This window comes from Momordica charantia (assembly GCF_013281855.1).
Source record: "Momordica charantia cultivar OHB3-1 chromosome 8 unlocalized genomic scaffold, Mcharantia_2.0 BLBB01000008.1, whole genome shotgun sequence".
In the NCBI taxonomy this organism is placed as follows: Eukaryota; Viridiplantae; Streptophyta; class Magnoliopsida; order Cucurbitales; family Cucurbitaceae; genus Momordica; species Momordica charantia.
In genome coordinates this window covers 32,886,652-32,903,110 of record NW_028275166.1, presented here as the reverse complement: position 1 = coordinate 32,903,110, position 16,459 = coordinate 32,886,652, and the positions used below count along the sequence as shown (strand labels likewise).

General features: G+C 32.0%; 2 protein-coding genes across 3 annotated transcripts; both read right to left on the bottom strand.

The window, feature by feature from the left end:
* Positions 1-209: 209 nt before the first annotated feature.
* LOC111013109 (Tetratricopeptide repeat (TPR)-like superfamily protein) lies at positions 210-2,866 on the bottom strand. The gene has a single exon (XM_022287482.2). It carries the CDS (start codon positions 2,564-2,566, stop codon positions 611-613), a length of 1,956 nt encoding a protein of 651 aa, XP_022143174.1. The 5' UTR covers positions 2,567-2,866; the 3' UTR covers positions 210-610.
* Positions 2,867-3,505: 639 nt separating this feature from the next.
* On the bottom strand, positions 3,506-7,637 carry BZO2H3 (bZIP transcription factor family protein). Of its 2 annotated transcripts, none has more exons than XM_022287485.2 (6): positions 7,131-7,637; positions 5,488-5,566; positions 5,074-5,254; positions 4,518-4,593; positions 4,296-4,421; positions 3,506-4,100 (listed from the first exon to the last, which is right to left on the bottom strand). In XM_022287485.2, the coding sequence occupies exons 1-6, from the start codon at positions 7,566-7,568 to the stop codon at positions 3,717-3,719; spliced, it is 1,284 nt and encodes a 427-aa protein (XP_022143177.1). In that variant the 5' UTR covers positions 7,569-7,637; the 3' UTR covers positions 3,506-3,716. The 2 variants fall into 2 exon arrangements, with proteins under 2 accessions (XP_022143177.1, XP_022143176.1); XM_022287484.2 differs by having other exon boundaries at positions 5,074-5,296; positions 7,131-7,636.
* Positions 7,638-16,459: the final 8,822 nt, after the last annotated feature.

Here is a 16,459-nt window from a genome sequence, read left to right as displayed (position 1 = left end):
TTCTATACTATCATTGAAGTAACTAATTTAATCCTACAATAATTTAGTCTCGTAACAATTTAACTGTTGTAGTTTAAAGTTTGTACCGCTTTAATTCCTATTGTTAAAATTTTTTAAAATTCCTTATATGTAGATGACCACATGTGTTTATAAATTGTATATACTAAATTGTTATATAATAAGAATTGACACTAAATTTTATAGTAGGAATTAAATTGTTATAATTTCTAAATTAAATGGACAAAATTGTTACATACTAAAGGTAAAGTTCAAATCTCTTCTTCACATGTTTGTTGAACCCTCAAAATAAAAAACCATAAAAATTTTGTAGCTACAGAATCCTTCTATAGCACGAAGTATTAGTCCAAGTGAGGTGGAGTAACCCTTCAAAGAGTGGCTCTTTTGAGCACAGTAGTATACAAACCATAAGGTTTCTTGGCGAGAGAGGGGTGGCTAGCTGTTAACTTAGAGGAGGATAGTTCCAAAGATAGAATTCTAGCTGAGACCGATTCTTTGATTGTCAAGGAAACTTATACGATATTAAATCTCATATAGGCATTCATCAGGGTCTAACCCCGACTTTCATAGAGTTCTCCAAACCTTACAAATTTCAACTTGAAGTCAAGCATGCTTGTGATAGAACATCAGCTCCCAACCTCATTTCACTTGTTAGAAAGCTCAGCATTGAGCAGATGTCCATCCATCTTGGATGCTGCTTATTTGCAGCCGTAAATTCATGGGCAATCCCATCGACCGCCACACTACTACAGCCTGCAATCTTTTTCACTCCTTTACTGTTCATCACTTCTCTAATGTTGTCGGAATAGCTCCACCTCCCACACGTCGCATATATGTTTGATAACAAAATGTATCCGCCCTCTTTCTCGGGCTCTAACTTGAGCAGCTCTGTCAAAGCTCTCTCTGCTAGTTTCATATTCCCTTGTGTCCTACATGCACTCAATACTGCACCCCAGACAGATTGACTAGGTTCCATAGGCATATTTTCAATCACATCAATAGCATCCAACAGCCTACCCGACCGACATAAGAGATCGACCAAACATCCATAATGTTCAACTCCCGGTTCAATACTGTATACTTTCTTCATGTTGTGAAATATTTTGAGCCCTTCATCAACAAATCCACTATGGCTGCAAGCTGTGAGAACTGAAATGAATGTTACGTCGTTAGGCTTTGTTTCGGGTTGCATATTGGAGAATAGTTCCAAAGCTTTTCTTCCATACCCATGAAAGGCCAATCCAGTGATCATTGTTGTCCATGTTGTAACATCTTTTTTAGAAATTTGCTTGAACACAATGGAAGCTCTTTCGATGCTTCCACACTTGCAGTACATATCAATCAATGTCGAACCCAGAAATGCATCTATTATTGTCTGCATTTTCACTGCTAATCCATGGATCCATCTCCCCTGATCTAAAGCTCCAATTTCTGCTACAGCAGAGATCAAGTTAACCATCGTTACCTCGTCGGGTTTAACATTCTCGGCAAACGTATGAGTAAACAAAATTTTAACCATCACATAATCACCCTTCTGCACGTAACCTGAAATTAAAGAGTTCCAGGAGACAATATCTCTTGTAGGAAGTTGGTTAAAAACGTCGCAGGCAAGTTCCAATTCACCTACCTTGGCATATCCTGCAATCATCGTGTTCCACGAAACCGTATCCTTCTCCAACTGAACATCAAACACTCGTCGGGCCAGCTTCAATTCATTGCATTTCACATACATATCCAGAAGGGCATTGTATAATATCAAGTTTGAAGGACCACTGGACTTCTCAATCTGAGCATGAACAGATTTTCCCAACTTCGCCTCTCCCAACTGCCCGCACGACAAGAGAAGGCCTAACATGGTGATATCATCAGGTTCAAGACCATAAGACCCCATATGATGGAACAGTTCCAAAGCCCCCAAACTGTCTCCCATTTTACCAAAACCAACGATCATGATATTGTAGGAGACGACATCCCGATTCAACATTTCATCAAACACCTGGCGAGCAGGGCCAAAACATCCATTGTCTATATACCTTTTGATAAGTGAGTTTTGCAGGTATTCTTCCTCTGGCAGCAGACCAACAATAAAGGCATGGCAATGAATCTGTTTAACTTCAGCAACACATTTGGTAGTCTGAAGAAGGTAAAGAAAAGTTTGCCTATCTGGGCAAGTGCCACTTTGGAGCATGGAACCATAAATGCCAAAGGCCTTCTCAGTTGAAAACGACAATCCTAAGATCATGGTGTTGTATATATAAAGATTGGGAAAAGGAGTGAAGTGATAAAACAAAAGTATTGCCAAGTCCAGATTCTCAGGATGTGAAACAGCTGAGAAAAAGAGAAGCCTACTCATGGGAAATGTTTGACCCATCAGATTGTTTCTCATCATATGCCCCAAAATCTGCTTAAATTGGAATCTCGAATTGCACTTTTCAAGAAAAACAAGAGATGGGTGATTAAGTTTAAGAGCCACAGTCGGGTCCCAATTGATTTTTCTACTTGTTGAAGCTGAACTAAGAAGGCGAATGCCTCGCCCATAGCGGTACATAAGTGAAAGTCCAGAAGAAAACTCAAATGCTTTCTACAAATCATTAGGGATTGAAATAATATATCAATTGGAGAAGAAAAATACCCGCCACTGACTTCGAATATTCTCGTAATACTTCAATTCCATGCACTAGCGCTTAAGCGTGTATTCCTAATGCAGAGCCTTTTCGCAGCCCGATTCTTGAGTTGGTCGCCATTGGAGGGCATATTTCACAAATTAGGAACTCCATTCTTGTTCCACAGCCATGTTCATGGCTATTTGTACGGATACAACAGAAATTGGAGGGAAGAAGTAAATAAAAGGTCTGTGCATTATTTATTTATTATTATTTAAAAGAAGTTTAAATGCTTTTTTGTTCATTTTGGTTACTTACAAAATCTTTATTTTTTCTTCATTTTGTTTCGATGCTCTAAAAAAAAATAGCTATTTTGGTCGTCCGTTTTCATTTTTATCTAATTTATTTCGATCAAAGTTTTAGCAACACCTCACTCACAAAACAAACCAAAATAAATCATAGTAGAAAGTAAATAACAAAAATAATATTTAAATGTATAAAAAATGACAAAATACTCATAACAGTCCATCATCTTTTAGGTAATTTTTGAAGTCATTAATCTTATAAAATTCTCGACTATATCCTTAATGTATTTGATTTTTGTTTTAATTCGGTCATTTTTTTTTTTGACAAAATTTAACAATTTCATTAGTTTCTTTCACTAATATGGGATGTCGTGACCATTAACCTTTAATTCAAACTCGTCCACTTCCTTGCCCCATTTGCATGTGTTTCATCTACGTTTGTTTTAGCATAATTTTAAAGTTCAATGATGTAATTAAAGCTTTTCATAGTATCGGGACCCGACCCAATATAAACAACGCTAAATCAATCTTTTAAGTTGATACAAAAAAACATATTTAAGGGGAAAATACAAGAGTGCATAATTCAATCATTGATAATTACCTGTTTGATTCATGATAAATGGGAGGAGGCCACAGAATTAACAGTACAAATGGTCAATACCAATGTCGTTAGCATGAAGAAGTAAGAATCTTTTGCAACAATCACCAGAACTAAAGCTCTCATTTTCAACTCATGAGGTAAAAAATCTTTCATATGTGCAAGGGCCATCTCCAGTTCTTGCCTGTTTATCTACTGCTCTCCATTTGCTTGGGCTCCACAGATCCGCTTTTGCAGATGCTCCAAGCTAGCCACTCGCTGCAGAGACTTGGATCTTCCAATCTTGTTCCCCGACACGGCTGGCGGTACCGTAGATGGAGAACTCTGCTGCCCACTGTCTACTTGTGAAATGCCAGCCAATCCATTGTTGACTCTTATGTCACGTGCGCCCACGGGGTTGTTTGATGCAGGTTGATATATGCGACATGGATCGTCTTGCACGGGAACAGCAGCATCTGTTGATGTCTCGGATCGGCTACCATTGAACGAAGAGATGTCGATAGAGGAAATCGAAGACATGGCATGGAACATTGGGTTACCAGTAACTTGCTTGACAGTCTCCTCAGCCATCTTCACCTGCCAAGTTGGAAATGGTATCAACTCTTTGAAAGACGAATCAAGGCCTTCTGTGTTTAACAAAGATTGCATCTTGAGCATTTTCTCTTTTCCAAAATGAGAGGAAAAGTACATTACATTTTTAGCGAAGCTTGTAAGCAAAAAAAAATTTGTAATGCATTAGGAAAATTTAGAACCAACTGATTGTCATTGTACCTTTGCTCTTAATGTTTCGACATTAGCTTTTAGAACCCGGTTATCGACGCTGGCGTCATTGTACTTTTGGCTTATATCGGCAAGGCGCTTCAACAGGGTAGAATTCTCAACTCTTAATTGAGCAACCTAGGTTTAGTAAAGAAAAAGAACCACTATTTATCAGTTCAGCAGATCATAAAAGAGGTACAAGGCTTTGAACAACTGACACAACTGAAGCAAAACCTGTGTCTCAAGTTCAGTTAAATGTGCTTGCTTTCTTCTCCTTGATCGTCGAGCCGATTCTCGGTTTGAAAGCATTCTGAAAAAACCAGATTTCCAAGAACAATGAGAGATATCTAATGAGAAATAAAACTTGTAGTGTAAAAAAACTCCATAACTAAGCTGCACTATGTTCTAATCTCAATTGCAACTATCATGCAACTAAAATAACCACTTCATTGCAAAAAAATTACCACTTTGAGGTCCCATAACATGTACAAAAGGCATATACCATGGACAATTTTAAAGCATGCAAAAGGCAGAATCTGAACGAAAAATTCTGATATCCAAAAGAACAAATTAGGACAGCAGAAGAAACATTGCACATAGAAAGCTTAATCAGATATGAATTAAAATTTATTTGTACCACCACCGTTCACACAATGCATTTGCAGTAAAACTGGTTTGTTATTATATGAAGATATAAACCATAAAGATTGTCAATAAACACAAAAAGTGAGGACAGACTCCAAAAATCCAATACTTCCAATCCTTGAATTAGAACCTGGCAGAAAGTTACCTCCTTACACGTTTTACATCCGCAGGGTCCTTATTCTCAGTTGTCTCAGTTTCTCCCTCAATCTCCTCATCATCTGACTGATCTCTCGATGATCCACTAGTAGCTGACCGAGCTCGAACCTCAGAAATTTTTGGCACCAAGGGTGAGGAAGTAACTCCAAGGACTCCATTTATATCCTTATCTGGTGACCTTAATGAATTATTCTCAGCTCCTATATTAGAAGCTATGGAATGGCAAGATATGGATAAAAATTAAAATCTAGAATTCAGCAGTTCATTTAACTAACTACTGGCATGAAGAGAGAGCTAAACGACATTGACAATCAATATAAACTACATAAAGAAAGGCAAAAAGATATAATTACATCTCTGCATTATTTGTGAGAAACGAATATACACATGCAGTAATCCCAACCTTGAATTCCCAACGTAGTAGATGCTTGTGATCCACAGTCAGCTGAGGTGGACGAAGTTTGAGACTTTGTAAAGGATCCCTGTTCATACAGAAACAAAAGTTCAACAACTTTACCAAGAAAAAAAGTCCTAAGTTCTCTCCAGCTCAATTAAAAGAAGGAAAGAGACTAGTTTTCTACTTTCCAGCAGTTAATATTACTTTTTCAGACAGGCTAGTTTTCTACAGTCGTATTAATGTATTATAAATGTATGAAATTAAGATCAAGATGACTAAGAGTCAGCCCTTGTAATAGGCTAGAGGAGTACAGGTAGCTAAAATAGACAACGAAGAAAGTAGTTTGAAAAAACATTGGAATTGAGCGTCCAATGAAAGCATTTGGCAAACCCTATCTTAAAACCTCAAGTGGCCCAAAGTAGCAAGTTGGAGATTCAAAAGTCATTGAGGTTATAGATTCAAACTCTGGTGGCACCTTCATAAAATATTAAATATTCTATAAGTTCCACGATGATAAATGTTGTAAGGTCCTCTAGTGTTCCACTTGAATTAGTCAAGGAGCACGTAAACTCATAGCCATAGTTATCAAATATCTCAAACCTCCTCCTTATCTCCCCTAGCATCATTCAAAATTAATCTCTTCCTAGTTTTTCGAACTTGTAAGATCGCAGCCGCTGCACTCCTCCACATTGTTTTCAGCTTGTCATACCAACTCCTAATGCTACAAGTACTGTAAGCTGTAAGTTGTAAACTCCAGCTCAAACTACTATGGGGTGAAAATTTTAGATATCATGAAGGACACCACAAAGGATGAGATTCAATATTTTCAAGTCAATTGTCAATGAATTGCACTGGAAATCTACGCCAGGCTCTTCATCACCAAAATCAAAGAAGGCGAGTTTGAGCTGTAGCCCGTAATTGAACTAAAATTCTGAAATTTACTTCAAAGGAAAACCTTCGTACTAGTACACACAAGCCTAGAGCTTCAAAAAGAAGTTAAACCCTTCCACGTTCTAAGTAATCTCATCGTAAAGATGACCAGTCAATTTTTCCTACGCAGGTAAACTTGAATATCTTCTATATGCCCTTTTATTCGTCCCTAAAGACTCTGCAGATAAGCAATTACTCGATTCGAAGTTTTGAACCTCAACAATAAATCTGTTCCAACGGAAGAAAATTTTCCATAAGAAGAGGGGTTGAGGAAAGGGGGAGGGGAAGACATATCCATCAACATCAATAAAGAAAAAATGCCTCGTTTTAACATATGGAGAAGTTAAAACGAAATATAAGAAAATACTTGAAACCCAACAAAATAATTGATGAAAAATTCCACCTCCAACTATCTCACCATAGCAATCTAGCTCATTAGAACTAACTCCCTTTCTCCACGAAAAATAAAAATGTGAATAAAACCATATGGAGACAGCCACAGGGAAAAGAACTTCAGCTTCAATAAAGCAATCCCCTTGCCGATCAGTACTTACTGAACAGGCAAAACAGTCAAAAACCGCTTCCCAGATATCAAAATCATTGTTCATATTTCCAATATTTTGTTAACTCTTTCTGAAAATTACCTAATGAACAAAACAGAGAAGAAATCTACAACCACCAAAACAAAGAAGAAGAAACAGATAGAGGCAAAAGTTTACCCTCTTCAAGGCGACCGCAGCACAAGCGAGATGAAGCTTACTCTTAAGGAAAGCCTGGTATTCCTCAGAATCGATCGGAATATTCGGCGGTGCAGCGGCGCCATTATCGGCCGTCGTCGTGGGAGCAGCATTGGTATAAATGCTGCCGCTATTACAATTACTAATACGATCGTGATTAGCATTGAGTTTTTGAGATTGATTGAGGGCAGAGTCCTTGATCTCGATGACTTCGCCATGGTCTGGAGCAGAAGAATGAGGTGGTGAGGCGGAGGTCTCTTGAAGGAACCGCTGGAAGGCCCACTCCGATGCGCTACGGTTCATTTTGGAGCCTACATCGGCCGCCATGGCCGGTGGCCGTGACGGCGGCGGAGGAGCGGCGGCCGTTTGCGACGACCAGTACTGGTCAGAAATTTCACCCACTGAAAATACCCTATCCATTTTCTCTCTCCTCTCTCTTCAATTGTCCTTCTTGTCTTGTCGACTTGTTTGCAAATTTGATGCGTGGGGATCCTTAACTCGATGTAGGGGTTTTTCGTCATTTAAAAATTCAACTTGGACTCGGTAAGGGTATTTTTGGAAATTAAATTGTTTGTCCGACCTTATTCGAACTGATGACTTCTTGGTTAGTGATCTCATATTGACGACTTTCATCAAGTTGAGCCCTGTCACGTTGCAATTTTTTTTTTTTGACTTCTGCATCGTTTGCCCACTAATTTTATTAAAAAAATTACGATTAAAATCTCTCAAATTCATTAGCTTTTATGGATATGAATCTTTGACTACGTTGGATCAATATAAAGCTTGAAGATAAAATAAAATTTTCAATCCACGAAAATTCAAATATTAGTGTCGTCTGTCTAAAGTATTGTTCATATTCTATATTTTTGTTCATTTGATGGATAAGAAACTATTTTTTGAACGATAATTCATACAAAAGTCTTGTATAGAATATAAAATTTGTAACACTTATTCAAATTTAAGATAAATATTACAACAACACTTATCTAAGTCCTCATAAAAAAAATAATAAATAAATAAATAACTCATCTTAGTCTAAATATTGAATATTGGTAACATGGGTGCATGACATTTACTTTATTTAAAGTTTGAAGTTAAAATTTCATTCCTCGATGTGAAATGATATTAAATATTTTACTATTCACCTCTTCATTTTTATTTTATTAACTAAAATAGCGTTAACTTTTTTTTGAGTTAAACCAAAAAAGTAGAAGTAATATAATGAATTTTTTTTAGTACAACAATTTACAGATACGAATAATAGAACTTTTGACCTCAAAGAAAGGAATATGTGTTAATTATTGCTGAACTCATGTCGGTGATGGAAACTTGAATATTAAGAAAGATAATAAGGATATATATATATATATATATATATATATATATAAATTATTCAAGCAATTAGAAAAAAAAAGTCGATGTGGATAATGTAAAATACAAGGGGGATAAAAAGGCCAAGATTTTTATGTTATTTAATTATTTAAAAGAGATGGTGGAATGACCAAAAAGCCACAAGCAAAAGACAAAGGATAATATCATTTTGTGGTGAATATGGAAATTTGCAAACACTTTTTGAATTGAAGAGAGAGAGAGAAAGGCCAAGTGGGTTCCAATGGTTGGCTTTCCAATGATACGGTACGGCGGCTCCAAATGGATAACCACAACTTTGAGGCCCATGTAAAACCATGGCCCACCCCTATGTGGGCCCACATTCTTTATGTATATATGAGATTTAATAATTTTCTTTATCAAATCCTGTCGTTAAAATTAAATAAATAAATGATGATATGGTAGGTTAAAGTATTTTTTTAGATTAAAATATCATTTCCGTGGTTGTATTTTTAAAATGTCTATTTTAACTTATGTAATTTCAAATTTTGTCTATTTTAGTTTCGATGCTTTCGAAACATTTGTTTTGATCCTTATACTTGTAAAAGGTGATCATCTTGGACTTTTCTTTATATTATTTTTTCGATCACAATTTCGACACGACACGACAATACACTTATTGTATTTTTTGAAATTTAATCATAATTTTAAATAAAGAGTTTTCATTGTGTATAGAATTTATGTTAAAATTTTACAAACATTGACTAAAATGATCATTTTTTAAAAGTAGAAGGATCAAAATGAACATTTTAAAAGTAGGAAGACTAAAATAAACCAAAACTGAAAGTACTTGGACCAAAATAAACTAAAGCTGAAAGTATAAAGATCAAAATAGTGTTTTTAATTTTTTTTTATAAGATGATCTTTTTTTAATGTTAAACATTTTCTTCACCCTACTTCATTAAATAAAATTTAGTAGGGTTAGGTTGGATTTTTAATCGAGTATGATTATTATTTTTTTGTTCGAAATTATATGTAGGCTGATATGGATATTTCATGTGAAAATAACAATATTATAGAAATGCCAAATCACCATTTTGTTTTGTTTTTGTTTTTTTATACAATGTCTACAATGTTATTGAGTAGATAGATGGTCGGAAAATTTTGATACATTGATTTTAAAATATTAGAGATAAATTTCAAAAATAGTGTAAATTTTAGGTTAAAAAATATATATATTAAGCATATTAAAAAAGGAATCTTTTTAATATCTTGTTAGCTAGGCTTTTGCCCCCCACTTGTGCGATGAAAAGGAAGGCAAAATTGGAGATATTTCTAGAAGGCTCATCATTATCAACTTGCTTTTGTATGGAAAAGAATGATTCAATTTTGTGTAATTTTATATTTTCTTCCAAACAATACAACATTAATTAAATTGTTACTTATTTAATCCAAAAAAAATCCACAATTGATAAATAATATAAATATATGTTATTTGAAGAATTTATTTAAAGTTGTAAACGTTTCTATACCATTTTGAACGTAATAAATATCTTACCTATATTAGATTGAAGAAGACGTGACTGGTAAGTTTCATTTAATTTTTATTATGATTTCATAAGTCAACAGAGAATTTAAATTTTGTGGGGTGAAAATAATGACTCATTTGGATTGGATTGAATTGAAACGTTATGGACATAATCTAATTAAATGAATAACTATATCATATTTATCAATTCGAACATTACCAATACCGTTCTAAAAGTCGATGGTTCGATCTCTCACTTCCACCACTGTTGAAAGAAAAAAAGAACTACATCATATTTTAATAGCTTAATAGACGTTTGATTTTTTATTTTTTATTTTTCAGATATTGCAAAGACACAAAAAGTGCTTAAAAAGAAAACCAAAATATTATTTTATTTTATCACTTTACAAAATTTTGAAATGACCAAAAAGCCATATCCAAAAGAGAGGGAAAAAAAAGGATAATATCATATCATTTTGTGGTGTTCTTTTTGAATCGAAGAGAGAGAGAGGCCAAGTGGGTTTCAATGATACGTACGGTGACTCGAAATGGATAAGACGCAACTTTGAGGCCCACATAAAAATTTGGCCCACATTATGGCCCATGTTCTCTTCTCGTTTATTTGCTGAATATTTTTATATAATTTGTTTCCAAATTTTCAAATTTTTTCTAAACAGTATTATAATTTTTAATCAAATTCTTATTAATAATATTATTGAAGTTTAATAAAAAAATAAAAAATAAATAATATGGCACATAAAAGTATGATTTTTGATGTGAAATATTAAACTAATCATTCTTGCTTAAACAAATTTAGTTGATACTAATATAAACATATTATCCAAACCGTTAAGATATAACTTTAGCTCCTTGAAGGTTATAGGTTTAAATTCCCTACTGAACTAAAAGATAAAAAAAGTAGGCCAAATTTGATTTTGTTGATTTTTCAACATTTAAAATACTTCAATTCATTTTAAAATGCAACCTCATCCATCATTTATTCTAATTTTAAAAATTTTAGACCATAATTGAAATTTATTTTTATACTTTCATCTGATAAAATTGAAATTTTCAAAGCATTAGAAACAAATTTATAAAAAAGATATAAATTTGATGGACCAAAATGATTTATTTAGGTCTTGTTTTTAAATTATTATTATTATCGTTATTTTATATTTTTCATGTCTCTAGTTTTATTTATTATTATTATTATCTTCTTATATCTTTTCATGTCTCTACTTTCTAGGCTTTTGTTCCTCCCACTTGTGCAATGAAAAGGAACGCAAAAATGGAAATCTTTCTAAAAGGCCAAAGATCACCATCATCTTAGCTTTGCATGGAAAATAATTATTCAAAAACTTTGTGTAATTTTTATATTTTCTTCAAATAATATGATATGAATTTTATTCTCATTAAAGCATACAAAAATATATACATATATTATTTTGAGGTATTTATTTTAATGGTGTACAAATTTACTAGAACACATTTACACCCCTAATGACTTTAATACATATGTTCAATTTGAACCTACGACTCATATTATAAAGATATAGATATTTAGATTGAAATGTTAAACTTGGAAGTTAGACATTAAATTATAAATTTAGTCCATAAAATTTTGGACATTGTATCTATCGTTAGCACTATTAATAATTAGTCTTTTCAACTATCTACTACATCGATACTTCATGTAATGGAGCGTGATGCGACGTAATTTAAATATGTCTGTATAGAGTAGAGATGTTTGCAACTTTCTTCTCAAAAAAAAAAAAGTCTAAATATACAAATGGTTCCAATTGCTTTAGTCAATTCTCAAATCTTGGTTCTAAATTTTTAAAAATTCTCAATTTTACTTTGTACTAAAAATTATCAATCAAATCTTCCAATACAAATTTTATTAAAATTTGTTAACAAAAAGTTGGTAAATCGTTAAATTATTATTTTATCAACATATTTAAACACGTGAACATACCGCTCATGTGTTATTTTGACACATGAAACTCAACCCATCCACCTGCAAAATATATCGATTAACAAACATATATATGTATATATATATATGCTCCTGCGTCTAAATAAGTTAACAAAATAATATTAAGTTAATCACCCATTAATTTTAGGTTAACAATTCTTAATAAATTTTCAAAGTAAAAACCTATTGAAATTTTTTTAATATATTGAGAGTATAATTGAGAATTAAAAATTTGAGAAGAAATTAAAATTTTAATATATTGAGAGCATTATTTCAAATTTGAATTTTGCCATTTGATTGATTATTCTCAATCACATAGTATTAAAACTAAATTCCAACTCATTAATACACATGCCCACGAGTTAATCCCTCTTAAAAGTATTTTTTTATATATAAATTTTAGTTCAACAACAACATGCTTCGTATCAAAGTCTACAAATAAATGATCTAAATTGATCTACATATACAAAAAGTGTAAGGGTGAGAATTCAAACTTTCGACCTTTTTAATCTACATATATCTTAATCAACTGAGCTATATGATTTGGTTCATCCATCCTAAAGTAGGTTAAAAAAAAAAAATTCTTTTTAAATTGTATTTCCTTTTTCTATTTCTAAACACTCTTAAAATAGCTTTCCCTTAACATGGAAGATGTCTAAAAAAAGAAAATCCTCCACATTATATTGTATTTTTTGTCGAGTTTCTTGTCTTAATTTCTATGTTCCTATCTCATGTTTTTGATGGAGTAGAAATTTTACTACCGATCATGTTAAAAATTTCATATAGCTATTGTTTTTTTAAAAATTTCTTCTCTCCCTTCTTTTATATATATATCCCTACTCGTCAAAAATATAGTGGTTGTCGACTCATCGGTAAAAAATTGACCAACCAAGAAGTAAATTATATTTTAAGGCGTTATATTTAAATCATAATAAATCCAAAGGTTTCATGTCTTGTAGAACAACTATGCATGAAATTAAGAAATTACAAATGTAGTCTTCATTTCTTAATTTGATGGGGTAGATCTCACATTTATTTTTTGTATTTCAAATGTTTAAAATTATTACCCATTTGTTTTACAAGTTTTGAATTACTTTAGATATATTTATGAGGATGTAGAGGTTATGTTTGTTAGTTCAATTTCAATATTTTGAAATTTGAGTAATTCATGAATAATTGCATGAAAGATATTTAGATGTTGACTGGTGAGCTACTTCTATGTATGTGTTAGATGAGTTTGATAGTGTATGATATATTTTTTTTAATGATACTGACAATTTGACATAGTTGAAAATCAAACTTAAAGAATATATAAAACAATAATTTAATCCAATCATAAACTTTATGTTGACAAATTTAAGTAAGGGCCTAGTAGAGAATTTTTAATATTTTGAGGGTAATTTTTTTTCCTAAAAATTAAGGATAAAAAAACTTCAAAGATTATGGATTATTGGATATGTTTAGCCCAAAAAGAAATCGTACTTTTCCGAGTTTGAAAATCTATCTTTTTATTTAATTTAAGTATAGCATTCTTTCTCATATAAACCCTTGAAAATACTTTGTTTGATCATGAAATTGATATTCAAACGTCTTGTAAATTTCAATGGAGAAAAGACCTGCAAAAAAGACGTGAGCTGGCGTTTAAGTCAATAGAGGTCTAAGTTGATTAATCTCAAAGATAGTTGAGATTCACGCATACCTATAAGCATAATTTTCTTTACCGTTTATAGGTGGTAGCTTAGAGTGAGGTATTTTGTGGTGACGACATTTTCTCGTGAAATCATGGCACGCCCTGAGCATCGCACTAGTGTTAACCATTCTTTTGATCTTCTACCCAAATTACAGCGTACTCTGGATATCACAGAACGAGAAATGAGGTGGTTGATTGCATACGTTTGGAGCGTCTCCAAACTCCTCCTTTTGAGCTCCCAATTCCTTCATCAAAGCGATGTCCTATTCAAACTTTATTGGGAAAATCTGGTCTCGATCTACGACACACGACGATGAGCCCCTTAACATACTTGATTATTTTCTACCAGAATATTTTAAAGCATTATATTTAAAACTTGAACTTTGTCATTTGTATTAAAGATTAAATTCCAACTCATTACTACATGCCCACAAAATAATCCCTCCTAAAGTAAGTAAATTAAGTTTTTTCAAAATATATATATATTTTTTTTCTATTTTTAAACACTTTCAAAAGTAGCTTTCTATGACATGGAGCATGTCTCAAAAAACAGAAAATCCTTCACACATCTATATAGTACTCTTTGTCAAGTTTCTTGTCTTGATTTCCATGTGATATAATCCTTAAAGATGAATAATCCATATTCCTATATTTTAATAATAATACTCATTTCAGGTTTTTCGATGATTGGAATCTTGATAACTTTTTTTTTTTTTTTTAAATCTTTCTTCTCTTCTAGTTTCAACATATTGGCGATCACTAGAAAATTGACCAATTACGAGGTCAATTCATATTTTGAGACATTATATTTAAATCAAAATAAGTCAAAGGTTTCATATCTTGTGCAACAACTCAGACATAAAATTTTTCACAAAAGTAGTCATCATTTCTCAAGTCTAAAGCAATGGATAACTTCGTTTGATAATGTAGATCTCACATTTATTTTTTGAATTATGATCCATTTGTTTTACAAGGTTTTGAATGAGTTTCTGCCTTAGATTTGTGAAGTTCTTTTTTTTTTTTTGTTTTTTCTAGAATAAATTTATAAATGTAAACATTATATTTGTTATTTGAATTTCAGTCTTTTGAAATTTGAGTAATTCATAAATAACAAAATAATCTGGTGACAAAAAAAAAAATTCTCTATTTTTTATCTCTATATCTTATTTGTAAAAAATTTAATAGCGAGTCAACACAAGATAGGTGTTTAGTCAACACCTAAGTATTTTCCACCTAAGTATTTTCCATACAAGTACCTGTATCGCATCATCCGTAAAGGTTTAATTATCCCATAAAAAACTGAGGTTTTAATTCATCAGGGATGAATAATAGAGAGAAAAGAGAACATATTTAATTTAATGTTATATTAATTATGTCATATTTGGTCTTTTATATTTTTAGAAGTTTTTTTTAAGGTTCCTATTTAGCAAAAGCTTATCAAATATCAATTTTATATTACCATGTAATCATAGATGATTACATGGTAACATAAACGTAATGTGACAAATTAAATAATGATGTGATAACATGACATTTTGTTCCAATGTAATTGCAAGAGTTTGACCGAGTCGAAAACCAAACTTAAAAACTATATATAAATTAAACTCATTTCAACTTAAAAATTTTAATATAAGGTACAAATTTAGTCAATTCCAGCACAATTCAATAGATAAGACGCTCATTATTTTTCTTAGAATTGAAAACTCGATTCTCCACTCCCACGTTCGCTCAACTCAAAAAAAGAAAAAAAAAGAAGGTAGATAACTTTACATAGATAAGTTTACATCTGATCTGAAAACGAAGTAGAGCTAGTTGGAACTTCTCAAATTTTCTTTCTTCAAACCCTAACTAATTAAATTACCATTTTATCACATGGTGTGTTGTTTAACCCGAAAGAAAACCTTTCACTAAACTCTTTGGCCAAAGGCTTTCTTGTCTTGATGATTACATGTGATTTTGACCTTAAAATTGGAGTCAGATCCCTACTTTAAGGCAGTCCAAAAAATTAAACACAACACACAAAATTAAATGTGCTGTCCCAATTTCTTAAGCTTAAGCTTACAGCAAAAGGAATGACTTTAATACATACTTAATTACCCATTTGGCAATTTTTTACTTTTATGTTTTTCTTATACATTTTTATTGGATTTTTTTTTATATATATATGCACTTTTTAACAAGAATGTAAAATATTGGTTTAAACTCTTTTAGTCCCTAAACTTTTAAATTCTCTAAATTTTGTATAAAAACTTATATTAATGTACATTAATAAATGGCCAAATGTATTCTTATACATGAAATGATTCATTACCATATATTTCTAAAAAAATGCAATTTTTTGGGAGACCATGAAAATTTTAAAAGAGGTTTAAACAATCCAAAATATAAATAATGTAAGACACTAAGATGATCGAGTATTGGAAAATGGAAATACTAAAATTTTATATATATGTAAATTTAAAAAGGCCACATCATGGCCTAAGCACAATTGGCCTAACATACCCAATAAAAAAGGATTCCCTCTCTCTAAAGCACTTATCAAATGTTTGAAATATCCTAGACTCCTGCTCTCAATTGTCTTTCTAATTAAACTTTTTTTAAGTAAGATCTTCCATTAGTTTTCATTCTAATAAAAAAAGAAAAAGAAAAAAAAAGAAAGACAATTGAGAGTAGGAGTCTTGGACGATTTTGTGAGTGTTGGTAAAGATTTTTTTTTTCTTTTTTTTTATTGAGTTCAAGATGAGAATCGTATCATCAATTTTAGAGATGGTAATAAGTGTATTGTCGAC